This window comes from Lichenostomus cassidix, chromosome 5 (assembly GCF_008360975.1).
Source record: "Lichenostomus cassidix isolate B80296 chromosome 5, HeHo_3.0, whole genome shotgun sequence".
NCBI lineage: Eukaryota > Metazoa > Chordata > Aves > Passeriformes > Meliphagidae > Lichenostomus > Lichenostomus cassidix.
The window spans coordinates 15,340,946-15,361,082 of record NC_139486.1 but is presented as its reverse complement, the minus strand read 5'-3'; the positions used below and the strand labels follow the sequence as shown (position 1 = coordinate 15,361,082).

At 41.8% G+C, this 20,137-nt stretch overlaps 1 protein-coding gene across 2 annotated transcripts in view; it reads right to left on the bottom strand.

Annotated features, from left to right (window-relative positions):
* ITPK1 (inositol-tetrakisphosphate 1-kinase) overlaps nt 1–20,137 on the bottom strand; it is a 141,444-nt gene that overhangs the window by 45,114 nt on the left and 76,193 nt on the right. For both annotated transcript variants that reach the window (XM_085061515.1, XM_085061516.1), the window contains exon 5: nt 17,434–17,551. In XM_085061515.1, coding sequence (XP_084917641.1) covers nt 17,434–17,551 — 118 coding nt within the window. The remainder of the gene's footprint in view (nt 1–17,433; nt 17,552–20,137) is intronic.

Here is a 20,137-nt window from a genome sequence, read left to right as displayed (position 1 = left end):
GCTGACTGAAGAATTAAGGAGGATTCTCCTTAGCCCTCTTCAGCTTTGTCTAGATATTGGAAAACTGACAAACTAAGCTACAAAATGATTGAAATGATGCTATAAAAGCAGGATCTAAAATAGGTCTAGGAACTCTCATTCTAATCTGTGTTTTTCTACTCAATTTTGGTTTGCTCTGAGCAAATAAATCCCTTATGAACTGCATGTCAAAACATTTCTATAATGATCGAGTGAACAAGTATTATTTATGGCAAGATTTATATAACTACCTACACGTGGGAAGCTCAGTACAGTGTATTTTTAGCATCAGATACTGAAGGCTTCAAAATAATGACAAAACCTGAATGTTTACAGAAACCAGGCCATAGCTCAGAATTTAGCTTCCACTAAATGCTGTTTCAAAGGGTTTCCTCTGTATACACTCACAATTAAAAACTATGTGGACACCATGGAAGCTTTACCATCTTCCCCTAATATTGTAGAATCATTTGTATTACAGTGGCATTGCAAGGCCAGTAGTATTTTGAGCACTGTGCAAAACACATGATAATAGGTGGTGCCTCCCTCAGAGAAGTTACAAACCATATAGGACTGATGAAGGACAGGGGTGTGAAATGAAGAAGCAAGGGGGTAGAGAGATTAATACCTATCCAGGCACCACCACTAAGTCTTGAAACAGGATCAAGCCTTCCAAGTCCTAGCACAATGCAGTTCTTCAACAAGGTTTGTCTTTAATAATTTCAAATATCTCTGTACCTTCTGGCTGACACAATACCTTTGCTTTAATGAAGATAATGATAGTGCTGTTCCTAAATTAATACTATGTGCCCTACAGCCACTAAAACCATACATCAACCCTTCAGTCTTTAGAAGCTGCAGAACAGGGCGCATATAGCAAAAGAAAAAATTACATAACCAGAGCACAAAACGGAAAATGTTTTGAAAAACTCAGTCGTTTTTCTCAAGTCAAAAAAGATGAGGAAGACTCATATTTAGGTTTCAAAGAAAAAAAAACCTTCACTGTAAGCCTGAACAAACATTCACTTCATGATGATCTACATTTATAAAAGGAAAAACTAATTTTCCTATAAAGGCTAACAAAGTATGGAAAGTTATTAAAAGAAATTCTTTTGGACAAAGTAATATAAAAAACAAAGACTGCACGAGAGTGCAAAAGGGAAATGGATCAAAACCATCTGCATATCATGATACACATTACATTCAATATGAAAAGTATTTATTTTACTCTTCAGTTCCAGGCAGGCTTTGACTTTCATTGCAACTAATCAAACACTAATGAACCAATGCATTTCACTAACTTAAATGGTTAAAAATGCACCTAAAATTTGGCATATTTTTATTTAGGAGATAAATTTTGTTTAAGGATTCCTTTCTATTCCTAAATAAGTAGGAAAGAAAACCCACCCTGATCTTAGGATTAGAGAATTATGACACTTTTTTCCTTAAGATAAAATTCTTGCAGTAAATCGGATATATCAGTAGAGCAGACAAGCACTGACAGCTTCAGAGAAGTTTATGTAGATCGAGATGTAATTCTCATGCAGTAAATGTCTATTATTCTTTGAACCCAGCGTTGTCTCAATATGAACTGGTTTTCTTTGTGCACATGTTCAGGCTGCAACAAATTGTATAACAGCCAATACAGACAGAAATTTGCGTTGTGACAAGATGTTACTTCTTTTTGTGGGTAAATCTGTAAATCTGGACTTGAAATTGGAGGGATTCTCAGCTCTTTAAGTATTCAGGCTCTTGAGCCACCTGCCAGCTGAAAGACAGGGACAGGGAGAAGAATAAAGCCTCTTTAATTCAAGGGAAAATGGTCATCAACCTGCTGCACCACTTAGACACACACAGGTCTATAGGGCTGGATGGAATCCACCCAAAGGTACAGCAGGAGTTGGTGGAAGAGCTCACCAAACCACTTTCAATCATTTATCAGCAGTTCTGGCACTCCAGGGAGGTCCCAGACAAATTGAGGTTGGTAAATGTGCTGCCCTTTCACAGGAAGGGCCAGAAGGAAGGTCTGGGGAACTACAGGTCTGTCAGCCTGACCTGGATGCTGGGGAAAATCACAGAGCAGATAATTTTGGAAAGGTGCACTCTGTACTGGATAAGAAACTGGTTGGACTGCCAGGCCCAGAGACTGGTGGTGAATGGTGCTGCATCCAGTTGGCATCTGGTCACTAGTGGTGTTCCCCAGGAATCACTATTGGATGAAGTCCTATCCAATACCTTTATTGATGACCTGGACATAGGGACTGAGTATACTCTTAGTAAATTCACAGCCAGTACTAAATTGAGCGGGAGTGTGGATCCCCTGGAGGATAGGAAGGCTCTGCAGGGGGATCTGGACAGGCTGGATCCATGGGCCAAGACCAACTGTATGAGGTTCAACAGGGCCAAGTGTCAGGTCCTGCACTGGGGTATCTCACGACAACCCCACACAGCACAGCAGGCTGGGGGCAGAGTGGCTGGAAAGCTGCCTCATGGAAAAGGACCTGGGGTGCCATTTGACAGCAGCTGAACACGAGCCAGCTGTGCCCAAGTGGCCAAGAAGGCCAATGGCATCCTGGCCTGGATCAGCAATAGCGTGGCCAGCAGGACCACAGCAGTGTTTGTCACCCTGTACTCGGCACTGGTGAGGCCACACCTCAAATCCTGTGTTCAGTTCTGGGCCCCTCAGGACAAGAAAGACATTGAGGGGCTGGAATGTTTCCAGAGAAGGCAATGGAGCTGGTGAAGGGTCTGGAGCACAAGTCCTGTGAGGAGCAGGTGAGGGATCTGGGGGAGTTTAGCCTAGAGAAAAGGAGGCTCAGCAGGAGCCTTACAGCTCTCTACAACCACCTGGAAGGATGCTGTAATGAGGTAGGAGTTGGTCTCATCCCAAGTAACAACTCATAGGTCAAGAGGCAATCAAGAGGCCTCAAGTTGCTCCAGGAGAAATTTATACTGGATATTAGGAAAAATTTCATCACTGAAAGGCTTGCCAAACGTTGCAACAGCCTGCCCAGGGAAGCAGTGGAGTCACCAACCGTTGAGCTATTTAACAGACATACAGACATGGCACTGAGGGTCATGGTTTGTTGGTGGGCTTGGTAGTGCTGGGTTAATAGACTCGATGATAGTAAGGGTCCTTTCCATGTTTCTAACAAGGTGGAGAGAAGGAGAAAACCTGGCCAATCTTTTCACCAGCTCACCCTGGGTTTCTGGAATGGACTGGATGATAAAATGCTTACAACAGGTGGGCGAGGACTCAACAATCCTGGCTATGTTGTTAATGTTGATAAGCCTGGATACTGAATTAACACAGAAAGATTTCCTTGCAGGAAGAACAAACAAAAGGCAGGTTTGGTGTGTGCAACCAGTCTGTCTGTCTTGCTCTCTCTTTTTTGTGTTCTGGGGGAGAGAGGCAGCTTCATAGGAACAAATGTATCACCTGTTGAAGCTTTCTCAGCTTTCTCAGCTATTCCCTTTTTTTTTCCCCTCACCCCTGCAATACCTTAGGTGGCTACTACTGCTGCACCCAGTGCATGAAGCCAATTCCAGGCAGACAAACCTTCACAGATCAATCGTGTAAGCTCTTCCACCCATACCTGCCTCCAGAGACCAACATATGCCTGTGTTTGGCACAGGTTCCACTACAGTTTCAGCTATTTGGTTACATAATTTTAAAAGCTTTTCTAACTAGTTAAATTATGGCAGTTATACAGTTATACATGCTATACATCTTCAGCCTGTTTCACGAAGAATTTCTCCTAATTCACAGCAGTGCCTTTGAAAATGATCACTCTAAAGGAGTAAGACAAGAGGGAAGAGGCAAAACATGGCATTATCTTGGACAGGTGTGCACTTGCAAAGAGCTGCATCCATAGAGCAGTTACTGCCAAAGGTGCAATTACCATCTGGAATGGTAACCCTGCCCCACACCTGCATGGATGTAGTTATACAGACTATAAAGGTGCTTTCTTCTGGTACTGTTCATCCGTCCTCCCACACAGGAAGTTGTGTAAGAGCATCTACATTAGAGCTGTCAGTCACTGGAAGGAATGAAATGTAACATGAAGACAAACCTGCAGAATCTCCTACATAGGACTTTCCTGTAAATCCAGACCCCCACTGATGTGAGCAGCTTGTGTTTGACATACAACTAGTTTACAGCTACACTAGTCCTGAATGTTAAGTTCAAAACAATTGGACAGGCCAAACTGCCTGCAAGTGGTTGCACTTTTATCAGGGTATGAAGTTAAGATGCTTTTCAGTAACACATAAAGCAAAGCTCCTTTACTTTCACTTCACTCAGTGTGTCCATTAGAACAAGTCACCTTTCTTCCTGGGACTTTTGGGCCAGTGAGCTGTGGAGTAAGAGTGGGAGAAGAAGGAGAGGAGAAGAGCTATTTTCTTCTCCAAATTCTGAAATCTCAAAGATGCTGACTCTCTCCACTGCCCCTGTTAGGCTCATTATAAATGACCATTTCTTCAGTGAAAAGAAAATGGATATTTTCAGATCTCCTCTAACACTATTTGCTTTCAAAATACCGAAAACCAAAAGCAATTACAATCAGCTCTAACATCTAGGACATTTACTTTCCCACAGTGCAGGACCTTGAGGGGAAGCATCACACTTACAGAACCGCCTGTATTTCATTAGCAGCTCATAAAATGGAAGGCATACAAACATTTTGGGGCACAATGCTCAGAGTGACTATAAAATCTGCCAAATGTAGAGCTCTGTACTCCTCTGAGTACTCCTGCTATCTAGGTGAATACATTTTAAGATTCAGCGGTTTAACTAACAGGCAGTCTAACAGCTGATTAGAAATTAATGATAACCACAATAAAATGCCTGCATAAATTTAACCCCCAAAACTCACACCAAACTCTGCGTTGCAAAGGCACCAAAAATCAACCAAAAACCCCTGATCTGCAATCTGGTGCACCTGCATGGCAAGCTAGGATAGAACTAAGAAATGCCAAAGAATTTATCGCAGAATTCATTTTCCTACAGCAAAATAGGAGTGTGCAATAGAACTTTCTTGGTAGGAATATCCCTCGCAAAACGCATTTGCCTCCCTGTCAAAACCAGAAGGTTTTTAAAAACTATTATCTTAAAAAGGAACTAAAAAACAGCCCCCAAGAGCAACAATGAAATCAGCAAATTACACAGTACAAGAAATCAGTTGGTGTGATACACTTCTCTCCTTTTAGAAAACCAACACTAATTGCTCAATACTGAGGTAACTGCAGTTTATCTCCGAGCAAATACTTGTGAGGCTTCCCAAATCAGCAATTAGTGTCTGTCCCATCGTGTTTCTCTGTCTAATATCTTATGCAAATTATACAATTTATAGCTTTAGATTTAATGTGTGGTTGCTGAAGAATGCCCAAGGCAAGAGGAGCCTGCTGATTCAGGAATGCGTCGCTCAACTGCCTCACCCTCGTGAAGCAAGTGACAAACTCATTCCACAGATCTCTCCACCGAGGAGGAAATACTTGCTCTTGCTGCACCACATCCATATGAACAGGTGCAGCCAGCCCACTGCTCCTCTCTTGGCATCCCTAAAGAGCAGAATGAAGCCAGCTTGGGCCCAGAAGTCAAACAGCCAGAGTAATAGGACTATATCCAGGTGAAACATGCTGGGTTTTTATGGGAGTACAGCCTATAGCATCCAGGTCTGCCTGCAATGACCCATGAAAATTTTGCCTCAGTGGAAGCCCAAGACTTTTCACACTGCTTAACTCTTATCCTGCACAGGTAAATATATGTGCTATGGGTCTTCCTCTGTGCTGGCTCTGCACAGGACAGATGTCTACTAACATTCAGCATGACTTTGTTAAGATCCCTGGCTCAAGCTGTCAGTAGTTGATGTTTTTCATTCTGAAGGACAGTCAACATCAGGAAGTACTAGTCTGGGAAGGCTACCAGATTACCTACCCCAGTCCCACTGCATTCTGAGAAGATGAAATGCTCCTAACACCAACACTGGCAGATGTTTGTCAATCCTGATCCAGTCTGTTCCTGAAACCTCCAGTACAGGAGATTCATAACTAACCATTTGTTTGCCCCAGCACTACAGCAGCCTTGCAAGCAAAAATCTTAACCATACTTACCCCTTCTATCAGTGTTTAAACAGCACATTCACAGGCTTCCCAAATGCTGGCTCACCCTCAAAAGGTTCCTCTGAGGGAGCACGGAGGTTTGGCTGGCATTTTAGAGATCAAGAGAGTAAGCAGTGCTGTTGTCAAAGCCCTGAGTCTCAACAATTAAGAAGATATTAGAATATTAGGACGAAATTCTCCACTGTGAGGGTGGTGAGGCACTGGAACAGGTTGTACAGAGAAGTGGTGGATACCCTATCCTCGGAAATGTTCAGGGTCAGGTTGGCCAGGGCTTTGAGTAACCAGGTCTAGTGGAAGGTACCCCTGCAGGCACCCCAGGTTCCTGCCCACCCCATGGTAGAAGGGATGGAACTAGATGATCTTTAAGGCTCCTTCTAACCCAAACCATTCCATGATTCTATGATTACAGATCCTTTAAATCTCAGAGACTATGCCTTGCTCAGAATGCTGCATGTAGATTAACTGCATTACATGCAAACCAGAACTTAGCATAGGAAGGGCCTCGTATTCAGCATCCCTGCTACTTACCTGGATGTCTTGTCAACATGCCAGTGTCTAAGTAAGCTGGTGTGACAGAATAAACTCTCAGTTTTAAGTGTAGAAATTGCTTCAGAGAAGCTCAGCTGTCCCAGACACCCGAGATCTCAGTGGATCCGCAAACATTAAAAAAATACAGATCAGAAAAGATAAAGCTCTTCCTGAATGTTAACGTCTTCCATCGCCTTCATAGTACATTTAGCGTCACTTGTCAAAAAAAGACCTCATTCAGAATATTCATTTGTCAGCAGATGGGTGGTGGGTATGTGTCTGCAAGACTGACACTTTGCATCTCTGCAGGAAAGATTTCACTGCTGGCTGCTCGCTGGCACTCAATCAGAGACAGAGCAAACACCCACATGGCATCCTCAAGCTGATTAAGGAGAGCCTGGGATATGAACACTCCCTCATGTAGGAAACCTGATGCCACATCTAAAGTTAACACTCTCAGTAACAGCTGAGTGCTCCCTTCCCTCTGTGCCCCAGCAGACACTACAGAAGCTGGCAGCTGCACTGCAGCAAGGAAAAAGCTGCAGTTATTCTGATCATGGAGCAGGCTTCTTAGGGCAGGTAGGTGGGTGAGACTGTGAAATATTATCTGTTCAATCATTTTAATAATTACATAGGAGATAAATTTTGCAACTGGTCAGTCTTCCTCATGGTTTTGCCAGGCAGCAAGAGAGGAAATGAAACAAAATGTTTGAAAAGTTGAAAAGTCCCAGTGTGTTAAGTAACGCCCTGTCCCAGACAATACACCAGTGTGATCTGGAGAATGACCTTCTTGATCCTCTAGTAGAATAAAACCTGACAGAAAAACTTCAAGGGTGTCCAGTAGCATTCCCTCCCTGCCAGGTATTACAAGGGCCTGTCCCACAGTGCCTCAGTTCTGTCTCTCAGGAACAGATTCCTTTGTCTTGCTCCACAGGGTCTTAATACAGCAGAAGAGAGAGCTATCAAAGAAAAAAGTCATGATCACATCATTCAGCCATATTTCTAAAAGAATAACATCTGGCTCTATTTGAGTTCCCATTTAACATGCTGAGTGCTCATAATGATTTGTATTAAATACCAATACTTTATTCACAGGACAGTAAAAGCACTAGAACGTTACTACTCGCATGAGGTTTAAAAGTTATGGAGTAGAGAAAGTGTTTTAAATCCTCACTGCACTTTCAGGCACTCTTGCTTCCCTGGAGATGAAAAATGAATGCTGGAATTATGAAACCAAATGAGAACACAATTCAGCTGATATCCTGTCATCTCCATCTTTTCAACTTGGCAGTGGGTTTCAAATCAAAGAAAAGGGAATATATATTGTCCCCCAACATATCCCAACTTAAGGAGTTCAGAGTTCATAATGGAGTTTCTTTTTAACATCCACCAGTCAGTACTATATACCACCAACCACAATGGTTTGTAAACCTCTCAAACATAGTTGTGAATGTGTCCTACTGCTTTCAGTTCAGCTATCATCTTGGTTGATATTTTATGGCAACTGCACAGATATTCAGTGGAACTCTGACATGGTAGAAGAAAGGGGAACATTTCTCCATTTACTCATGTTTTGTTTGCTCAGGTTTTTTTCCACCCTTGCTAACCTGAGATTGATTTCACTCTTCCCTTGTGTGGCTGTCTCTTGGCATTGTCCACGTCCCTTTATTCCAGGATTCCTTTCACTTCTAATGCATATTTTTAAATTCAGGAAAGCAGAACTGAAAACAGTCTTTGGGAAAAAGAAAGCACTTTATTTACACAACTGTATGCTCAGTGTCTTCAATGCTATTTTTGGCCACGATAATCTTTTTGTTTGATTCTGTTGGCATGTTCTCTTTTGACTACTGAGGCTGAGGGGGCAGAAGTTTCCAGTGAGCTACCCAGTGTGACACTTAGGTTTTTCCTGAGTAGGGAGTCAATGCAGAAGTTAACAATGCATATCCATATTATCTTTTGTAGGCCCAAGAGATTACAATAAACTGGATCTATCATTATGCTGACTCTTCAAGGTCTTTTGGTAAACCCCTCTGATATTGCTGTCTCCCTTTGTCTGGGAAAAACTAAACAATTTGGACTTATCTAAAAAAAATTGCTATCCTGTGTTCATCCACCTTTCCCAGAGCTAATAATAAAAGTCCTGGAATGCCACTAGTATGGGATACTTGATTTGCCACAATGGAAGCAGTTTATTTATCTTCTCCATGTCTTTGGTTTCTGTCAAGCCCTTTCTGATGCTTCAGTTTACTTAAGACCTGCCCTCTGAGGAGTGACTTTTTTTTTTTTTTAAGTTATTACAGTGTGCTGACTTGTGTTCAGCTATCCAATTTCTAGCTGACAGTTTCCAAGAACTCTAATAGGCCAGAAGACCTGGAGGCAACTAGAGCAACATGGACAGTGCCATTTGAGGGATACACATTTTCTATTATTCAGACTATTTTAACCCAATTTAACAACCTGTGGTTCACTCTCAGTGTACAGAACTAAACAGATTGTATATTTCCCTACAAAAGCCAGGAGTTCTGACACATGCTCCACATACACCTTGCCCACCAAACAGGGTATGAAGGGATGCAACACATGCCTGTGACAGTACTGCTTTTCTTCTCAGCATAGCATCTTTTTGTTTTGATGGAGCAAAGCTGTATCCTGCTCAATCAGTTTTGTTTCCTTTACACAAATGCAGTGACCTGAACCACGATTACTGATACTCCAGAGGTGCCAACTGTCTCCATACAGCCATACCAGCCCATGAATGCATTGGGATCTCTTTATTTCCACTCTATGCAACTTTTACACATCAGAAAAACAAATATCAGCACTTTCCAAGCACTATTGTAAAAAGGGTACCCCAAACAGAGAAAAAGAAGATGTTAGTGGTGTGATGTATCAAATTACAATGGTAAATAAATGACTTTGTCTAGGAAGACTATCAAGCAACTATCAAGACCACAGAGGTTTGGTTCCACTCAGTCATAAACTATACAAGAAATTCATACAATTTCAAGTTCCTCTCATCAATCTTTACACTTTCAGCCTCTTCCACTCTAATTTCTGAAAGCCATTTCAAAAATTCATGAGACAGACCCAACTACTGACGTCAAGAACATAAATGCATTCAAGCTTTTATGATTTTCTTTACTGATATGCTCAGCAGGAACAGTTGCACAAAGCCAGCAGTTAAGTGAAATGGGAGCCATCAGTGATTTTAATGGGATGTTAGTGGCTCTAGTGGCAAAAGCATCCTCTTTGTGGATCTCCCGGGTAGTGTTACCATCAGCTGATTCCATGCAAGCCTGATAAAGCCTCAAGGTCCGCTGGACTCTGCATGAGGAGAGGTTAGAATCTAACCAAGTGTACCACATGTTGGCTAGATACTTATCTGAGAAAATGTAAGGGATGCGACTTTTCTTGTCCACACCAGAATAAACTGCTTCTTCAGCAGCAAAAGTGACATAAACACATTACATCAGAACTGGAATAGTGTTCTATCAGCCAAGCCCTGGCTTCCAACTCAAATGAAAGGTCTTATTTTTCAAGATTTATTTCTTGACCTTTGATCTTATGACAATATGAGTAGAAACACTGGGAAAAGCCGCTTACAGCAAAAAGTATTCCCAGTTAAGTTTTACATCGATACTTTGAGCAATTTATCTTTTAATGCTCCTTCATTACTTTTTCTAGCACCCAGATACTTGGGAAAATTGGATCTCAGCCAAGGAAATTTCTGCTCAAGAGGATCAGAATAACTTGACACAAACCATGCTGGAATTTAAAACATCTAGTTTATTCAGTGAAGACTTCACCATGACAAGAAGAATCTCTGCTCCTCTTTTCCTAATTCCAGACAGACAATACTCTTCATTAATTAATCCATGTTCATAAAACCCAAATTGGAGATGTCTTAGGAATGCCCCATGACCACAGAGTGCAGTAATAGCTTATATCTTTATTCCATAAAATGCAGATTCAGTCACTCTTCAGGCTCTACCCAAGCCCTTAACACAAAATTCAAAGAAGCTCTCACTTAAATAGGTATAAACGTCTCCACTTTTTCAGCTTTATTGAGTAAAAAAATGCTTTGAAATTAAGCACGTAGATGTAAAACAAAAGTGTCCAGCATTGATATGCAATAAATGGATAAAGGTCCAACCTTGCTTCTTTTCAGATTCAGATAAGCAAAAGAGAGTGAAAGTGGGGTGCAGATTCCCCATATCTGGTCAAAAAAATAATATGAGAGTTAAAGATTGAACCTAAGTGCACCCAAAAATAATATCTGAAGTTTACAAGCAAGCTTATTTTGAAAGCTCAGTGGCCATTAAGACTACTAGGATCCAAGATGAAGATTGTTTGTTGATTCAAGGAGTTCTGACTGGCACACTGTGCAGCAAAACAATAAACATATTTTCTGTATTATTCTCTGGGCTTTGTGCCTGTTGGCCTGCAGAGTCACTTAAACAGCCCCAAGCTCATGAATCGCAGGAGGCCAATGGCAGCAGGCCAGCAGACTGCCACTCCTGGCTGGGAGAAGAGGGACTGTGCCCATCACATCCACAGATGCCCCCAGCTCCCTCCTATCTATGCTGGGACAGAGATCACAGCCCAAAATAATGAAAATCTGAAGGGGGAGAGGAGAGGCAGGAAGGGAATGGAGAGTCCCTTTATATTCTCTGTTTATGAAATAGCTAACTTTCAACAGTCTTACCTTGAAAAATCCTTTTGTAAACTACTTGTCCTAGGTTACAATATAGATGTATTTTTCTATTACCACCAGCTGTGGGGCATTAGCTGTTATCTCCTGCTATGACTCACCCCTGATAACAGACAATGAGCCATCAAGAAACCACTGCATGACTCATGGAATTATCTCATCCTATTGTGAGATGCTCCACCCAGGAGGGAGGAGCCAAGCATTCCCACCTGGATATAACCTGGCCTTGGAACTGCCCAAGTCAGCCCTGTCTACTGGGTTCCCAGAGGACAAGAGCTACCACTGGACCTTCAGGTGGAGACCAGACCTTCACAGGATCACTGCTTCAACTGAACTACTTCATTTGGACTGCTACCACCACCCTAACAGGGTGTCAGGTTGTATCTGACTTTGTCAGTGCTTTTCCTTGTATTATTGCACTTATTTTTTTAACTTTCCTATTAAATTTTAATCCTGACTTGTAATCTCCCACTGGTTTGTTTTCAAACTAATACACTGTTTTAACAAGAGCAAGACATGGTACAAGACAGAAGATTCCAGGTTCCTTTTGGGGCTTCCCACTTTCTTTTCCTGCCATCTCTCAGGACTGGATTAGTCCTTTGGAAGCAGCTGCCTACCTTAAATTTCAAAGCCAGGGCTTGTTATCATAACACCAACATGTTCATGTCCCTTTGTTATCCTCCTCCCAGATGAATGAATGAGCTTTTTTGAGAAAGATGTCAGGTGACACCTCCCTGGGGCAAATGTCCCAGTGTGTTTCCAGTGTCACAGAGCAGGACTGAGACCTACCAAGTGCTGGCAGCCGGGTACAGAGCCACGTGCAACACTGCTGTGAGCTCATGTACTTCAGGCAAACCGCTTACAGTTATAGAGAATATCAATTCCATTCCAATTCCCTCCTTCCACACAGGTGTACTAGGTTTCAGACAGAAAGTAAAATCCAGTGAGTGAAAATGAACCACACATTTTGAGTGAAGTAATAAGACATCTGTCTGCAGGTGTTCTTGGTGGAAACAGAGCATACAATCAACAAGGGAGAATTCTGCACCCCAAACCTGGTGTGGTTATTTACAGTAGCTGACATCAGCCCCCTAACTAAAGATACTTTACTGATATGTCCCTATGTAGAGAAGTGACACCTGGGTGGGTGATTGAGAGGCTTTAAATTGAAGAGATTTTTCTTTTCACTTTAATAGGAGCTTCAAATAAAAATAAGAGGTGTCTGAAGTTGACCTTTGTGACTATTCCTCTCTCCCCTCTGACCAAAACTGCTCTGAAAAGTAGGCCACAGAAAGAAGAGGCTACAGTTTCAAAAGGTGAATGCCTAAAGCTATGCATATACAGCTATTTTCATGCACTGTTAACTGGGTGGCCTGATTTTGAGAAGTTCTAAGTATGCACTGCTCCAGCAATGTAAATGCTCCATAATGTCCAAAAAAAACCCCTCCCAACTATCTGCTTTGGTGCTGAATTGTAGATGCAGTTTTCTACTCAACAACAGGTCCACAGTTCCTGTTCAAACAATACCTACACAGCTTGCTTGGCACAGAGCCTTGCTGTATCAGAGTATGTGTGTATGTGTATAGCTGGAAAAAAGTTCCTGCCCAAAACAATGTGGCATCTTGACAGGCAGATGAGTGTCAGGAGAAGAAAGATATGCACAAGGGTGACACACTATGCCCAAAATCATGCAGCAGGCAGAACCAGCTCCAAGCAGAAAACCCTGAGCTCCAAATCAAATGCTTAAACCATTACATCATACTGAGCTCCCCTCCTAGTAACAAAAGATACGTGCAGTTGTGCGAGGAAGATTTCTAAGACAAACAGAATCTGATAAAAAGAAATCCAGGGAATAGAGAAGGATGCTGTGATCTGTTCTGTAATATCCCCCAAAATGAGAAAGGAGCATATACAGCAGCAACTGCATCTCATATAATAGTAAACAATCAAACATAAATAATTTTGATTACATGGCAGGATGAAAATATCAAAGCTAAAAGGGTGTATACTTTTTAGAGTGTCCTAAGGAAATAGCTCCCATACTTCAAAGATGACTGCTAGGAGAAAGAGAAATTCAGGAGTTGCACCTCAGCTCATGCAGGAGTTCTCTCTTCTAGGAGAGCTCTGCAAAGACTAGTGTCTATACAAGTTTTGGATTTGGAGTTAAATTTAAGAACAACAAATATTTTAAACTATGGAAGAAAAAAGCCAGGAACAAGTGGTTAAAGAAATGAACTTCAGGGTCTGCAAGTTCAAATGTTATCAGAGAAACCAGTAAGTCACTTGAGACAGCAGAGGAAGCTGAGCAGCACATGGGAGCACTAACTAGATAGCACACTGAGTGAGTAGCATGTTTACTTCACTTTTGGTTTAAGTTCCTTCAATTTGGATTACTACTTGTAAGACATGTAAGGAATTTCAAAAGCTTTTTATCTTAAAACAAAAATTGTAATATTAAAAGCTTAGTGCCCAGTCACAGTGATCATCCATTACCTTCTTAAGCATAATTTTAAGTGCTAGATTTTGAATTTCAAACTTGAAGGATCACAGCTTTTCAACACGGCATCTAAAAATTTTAGTTATTTTTGTTAGGTTAGAGCTTTAAAAAGCCTGACACAGTTCCAACCATACAAGAGCCTGTTAAAAATGAAATTTTCATTAAATAATGCTCCTAATCTTTCACCAAACATCCCCAAAACTGATCGAGACCACTTTTATATAAGAAGCAATTCTTCACAGATAAGTAAACAAAGCAATACAACTGCTGAGAGAACAACTGTGACATCAAAAAAAATCTATTCACTGATTTATTTCAACATAGACCTGCTGGCTATGTAGGACACTAGCTGGGAACACAACCTTTATTTTTCAAATCTTTTTCAAAAGGATTCAGAAACACAGGTTGCAGAATAACTAGTTCTTTAGAGCTTGCACTCAAAATAACAGAGACCGGGAAAAAGAGGAAGCCCCAACCCCAGCCAGACTATTAATTCCAAAATAGAATCCATTAAAATCAATGTTAAAATATCTCTTAAAGCTTTCTTTTTTTTTTTTCCGCAGAAGAGAGTCCTACTTCATTCCAAGGGAGACAACACTATCTATACTGAATAAAGCAACAATCTCTGCAAATCACCTCAGCACTGCTACTATCATGCTAGCACACCAGGTTCAATCCTGGAGCAGGTTGCTCAGAGAGGTTATGCAGTCTCAATCTGTGGAGATACACAAAACCCCAAGTGCACATGGACCTGAGGAACCTGCTCTAGGGGATTCTGCTTTGAGCAGGGTGTTGGACTGTATATTCCCAAGAGGCCTTTTCAAACTTCAGTGATTGGGCAAGTCTGTGAACCTTCTGTTTCCACAAAGATTGAGTGGTTACCGTGTCAGACTAGGACATGGCAAGCCCAGGTTCAACCCCATGCTTTCCCTCACACTACTCTTACAGCTCTAGCTTAGTTACTAGCTCTCCTCCACCTCAGTTCCTTTAGCGGCCACAGACTGTGGTAGCAGAGACAAGGAGTGTCTCAGCCACAAAGTGTCTCAGCAACCCACCCTCAGGAGGCTGGATCAAAGTACTTATCACTCAGACACTTGACTCCATAAAAAGGAAGATACGGGACTTTCGGAAAGCCTAACGATGTCCACATGCCCAGTTTAGACACTTCAAATGGGGATTCCTTTTTTCAGGCAGCATGGAGAATTCTCTGTCTTGGACATCTGAAAGCAACTTGGACATCTGAAAGATAACTACAGTTAAAATGAAGCTGTTCACAGACCATGGGGTTCTAGTGCTGCAGAATGCAGTCACCTCAGCAGAGCATGTGGTCACCCTCTCTTTAACCCAACTGGTGCAAATCTTTAGTCATACAGTTGGTGTAAGGTCTACAGGGTTGAAATAAAAGTGTAAACTGAAGATCATAAATAAAGATTATACTTCATTTATAGTTACTTTAAAACATAATTCATGTTATAGAGGCAATAATCACTGAAATCCAAAACCAGTATGTAAATAAAAACTAAACTTTCTTTTGAAATACTTCAAATAGCACAAGGCTTCTCCTTACATATATACTCACCCCTCCTGAGTTCACAACACTCCTTTGGAAGAGATAATCCCTTGCACTGAAGTTAACCCATCACATTAATTTTGTATCCTGTGATAAAATGTGCTCTCTAGTTACAGCTAAAGACTAGGATATTACTTTCTTAGTAGTTACTTCCATAATGAAATTCCACAACAATAAAGATGTGGCTCCTAAGAGCTCATGCTATTCACAGATTTGTTAATTCTTGTTTGAGTTTTTGAAGTGCTCATGGCCTTGGGATGTGACATGGCAGTTGCAAAACAGAAAACATGACTTAGCAGGTGGAAACAAGCAAAGGGGAAAAAAGCCCACAGCACTGCCTACAGGGGTGTAACTTTCCTCTTACTGCAGATCATCATGTGCGGGAATACAGAGGCTGATCTACTTAGGCCAGAACAAGAAGTTAGACAATTATTCAGCTCTCCTGAGATTTCCCCTGCTAAACACAGAGTTGGTTCAAGGTCTTGGTCATGATATTTCTGATTATGAGACAGAAATAAGATCGGACTGGGGAGGAAAGTGCTGGGGGGAGGAGGACACGGGGTCAGGGGAAATATGGTCACCAAACACTGCAGCAGCCAGTGACGATAGTTAAAGCTGTTCCTTACTTCATTCCTCAACTTTATTAACAGCTTCTCTTTAAATTGTCTGTTTTACGTGAACACAAATTTCCTTTTTCCTCCTCAAGCATTTATTTCTTTTTCTCACCAGTTTGACCAAAGGAGGCTGAAATATGCGGAAGACACAAAAACTGGATGCTCTCCCGAACATATTGTTCTCATAGAGATAACAATAGTACTGATAGCAATTTACGAAAAAAAAGAACAAAACCAAACCCTACTGAATCTCTCTGCTGCTAGAACAAAATCCCAACCACTTCCTCAGAGCACAGGTTTCCCTCAGCACCTTTCTCCCACTCACAAACAGCAATAACCACTCCAAAACAAAATCCTTCTAAACTAATTCAGCATTTTCTCCCTAAGAGATTACAAAAGACAAGGGAGAGTGCTGTGAATTATTAGTCTTATTTTTATAATAATGACACTGCCAGCGGGGCCAGGAAAATATGTGCAAATAATGTGTCCATAAATACACAACTATAAAACTACAAATTGCTGAGCTTCTTACCTGCCCATCAAGACAGTGATAACACAATCTCAATGGTATTTCCAATAACACCCCATGTGAACACTGTTCAGCAATGCAATTCCCCCAATTACAGTCCTCTAACATACGAAAGAGTTACTTCAGAGCTACTGTAGATTTAAATTCAAAAGCCAATAAATGTTTCAAGAGCATGAAGTAGCAGAAATTGAAAGGCAGTGAAAGACTAACTTAACCCAACAGTTACAATGGTTAAAATAGATTTATTCAGGTTGAAAAGGCATGACTTCTAAACATGGGAATATAACTCAAATGATACCAATTAAGGGCAACAGACTATGTCAGGTAACAAGCCAGCACCAGAAGTGCATTTATGATCCTCCTAGCAATTACCTTGTGCAATAGGCTTCCATCACTTCTCAAAGACCTTAGCTCTATTTACACTTTAATTTCTTTTGGTCCTTTCCAAAAACAATTTTTCATCTTCTCCCTCAATTTCAGGTCTCAGGATTCTTATTTCAAGCTGTTGAGTTTGTACAGTCATTTCAATTTACCAGCACACACAAGACAATGTTTTCCAAAAGATTTCTGAGAGTGCTCACTGTGGTAAATATGCTCCCCATTAAATCCACATCGTATTTTTAATCAGATACAAACCTCCCTTGTGTATATGGAAAAAGAAGAGCACAGGATTCCAGAGGGCAATCCTGTGACACAGGAATGTTTCAATGTTTGTGCTCCCATGGAGAGACAGAATGCAAGGGGCCCAAAACCACCACTTCAAACTTCCCATCCAGCCTCCTGAAGGAAGCTGCTTCCTTCTCTAGTCACAGTAAAAGCCTCCAGGGAGAGCAGATATTGGCCTACCTTGCATGTATGCCTCTATTTGCCGAATTAGCTCGTAAGACTTGGATCGGTCCAGAAGTGTACGAATAGCTGGGAGAGGGTCCAGGATAATTGTTTCTGGATGAGCATCAATATACTCCTGCAAAACAATATATAAGAAAAACAATGGCATTAGGTTGGCTGAAGAGTGTAGAAAAGTAATGAGATGGGGAAGAGAACAGACAATGTTAAAAACCTCAATGTCCAGCTTCTCTTTGGGGAGCCAAATGGACCTCAGCAATGCAGAAAGTCACCAGACAGTCAAAACACTGACACATGAAACAAACACAAATGTGACAGTTAACTGTTTTAGATGGCAAATTCTTCCTGTAGACTCACTCTCAGGAGCGAAACCTGTGCTTCAACCACATCTACTCGCAAGTGCCATAGTAAGAGCTGGGAGCAGGGCTGAGAAAAGCCATTAGGAGAAGAAAGATGGTACACAGCTATGTTAGGGTCAGCCTTGCATTCAGTTACTGCATGTGAACATCACCACTATCTGAACGAGCCTCAGAAATACATCTGGATTCTTTTATGTTGTTTTTATTGCTGTCCTCTAGCTGTGCTGAAGACAGTGTTAAGGGCTGGATGATAAGAGCTGAAATTTTTTTTGGCAGAGCTGAAGAGATTGCTGCTTCACTGTGTCTTCATTGCTTGCTACTTCTCTAACTTCATACTCTCCTTTCCTGATTACAAGAACAAAGCAAGTTAATGAGCTCATGGATCTTCATCTTGGGAACTCAATTCCCCATTCACTGAGGTCATGACTGCACTACTGCATCTTGGCCACAAACACAGACACAGCTGCCAGGTATTGGCCTTGCAAACCCAACAAAACTTCTTTCTGTTTCTTACAACAGAAGCTGAGTTCTTTCATCATTGCCCCAACATGGCTCCATAAAGTCAATGGGAAACACACGCATCCATCTCACCCTATTCAAAATTAGACATATACACCCAAAGTTAGCATCTCTGCTTTACCCAACTTCCCAGAACCATCTTAATGTTTCCACTTATTTCTTTAAATCCATTCTTGCAAATGCTCCGCAATTAAGGGACTTCCATGAAGTTCTACTTCATTTAAATCGACTATTTCAAAGAAGAAAACATACTACAAAAGACACTTTGGAGCATGATGAGGTGGCCTCAGGAGATGCACTTTGCTGGAGAAAAGAATGGCATAATCTATTCCCAGAAAATTATTTTGCTCCAGACACTAACTGAGGATGCAGACTTCTCCCCCACTCCAGGACTGGCAAACTGTTGCTTTCTGCTCACTACATAGTCTGAACTAATAGCTGCTAAAAGGGGATTATTCATATGAGGTTAAGAGGATCCACCAGTGGGGTTTAATGAGCCTACTGCATCACCCACAGCACACAAGCAGCTTTCCTTCACAGGGCGTGAGGCACCCCTCAGTGGCAATACTCATGTCTGACATTACTGTGTAATCCCTGCAGAACACAAAGAATGGATTCCCCAAAGGTCTGTTCAACCTTGATGCCTCGTGGGAAAAGTAAGGGACAGCCTTTTGCACAGTTGATCATCAAGACTGTCAGACTCAGCTGTTGTCTCACTTTTGCAGCGCAGCCTGGATAAAAAGCCCATCAGCTCAATGGAACAGAAGCTGGGTTAATTTCCAGTCACTGTACCCCAGAATATACAGTTTTCATGAGTCTCCTGCCCCTAGTACTTCCAGAGTCTTAAGCAGAGCATTCAGCTTTCAAATACAGATGAGATTTTACTTTTTTCTAAGAGCTAGAGTATCTTATTACCTAATGCCTCTTAAACACCTACACATGTCTATGCATACCTGACCTTTTATGCAGCACCTAAAAGACACCCTGTGGAGCTGACATGATCCAGTGATTAGGGCATTAGCTTGAACTTGCTGATAAAGAAACTGTACTTGAGTATCTCAACATCTCCAGAGCACAACAAGAGAGCTCTTTTGTCCCTCTATGCTTCAGTTTACAAGACAGGGAGTTACCAGGGAAGACTGTGTGCCTTCCCAAGCACACTGAGACGACAAGCTTCTTACAGACAGCCCATACCCTGATGGGGTAGCAGGTGAGCACAGCACCCAGACTGAACATGTCACAGCTCTGAAACGTGGCCTCAGCAGAGCTCTGACAGCACTTCTGATGTGTGTACGAGCTCTTCCTTTTACCTGTTGTCACCTGTTGTGGTGACAACTCCCCTTCCTTGACCACTCTCTGGTTCCACCTTGACTTCAAGCTCCCCAGACTCCCATCCTGGCCCAGCCCCTACTCTGCACATACTAATCCTTCCCCCCACACATACATTCCTCCTGTCCCTGGACTCCATCGCCTTTGCTGCTCTCCAAGGAGGAAATGTTTTTTCTGCCTATTAGCTCGTTGTGTACCTTCCTGAATCTTCCTGACGTTCACCTCAGCATTGAGAACTATCCTTGCTTCCCCGAGATTCGTGTATTCCACTTGTTAATTTGACTCACACTACTCTAAGTGTTTCCAGAGGGAGCCTGGCTTTTTTATGCTTTCTGTAAAGGAACCTCACAGTGCTTTATTTCTAGCGATAATAGCTCTAAGCCGTATTAAAAGATCATCCAAGCACTAAGCTTGCCACAGCATAACAAAGTTTAACACGAATAAAGGCACAATCTCAAGGCCATTGTACACCAGTCAACATGTCAAGAGAAGTGAGT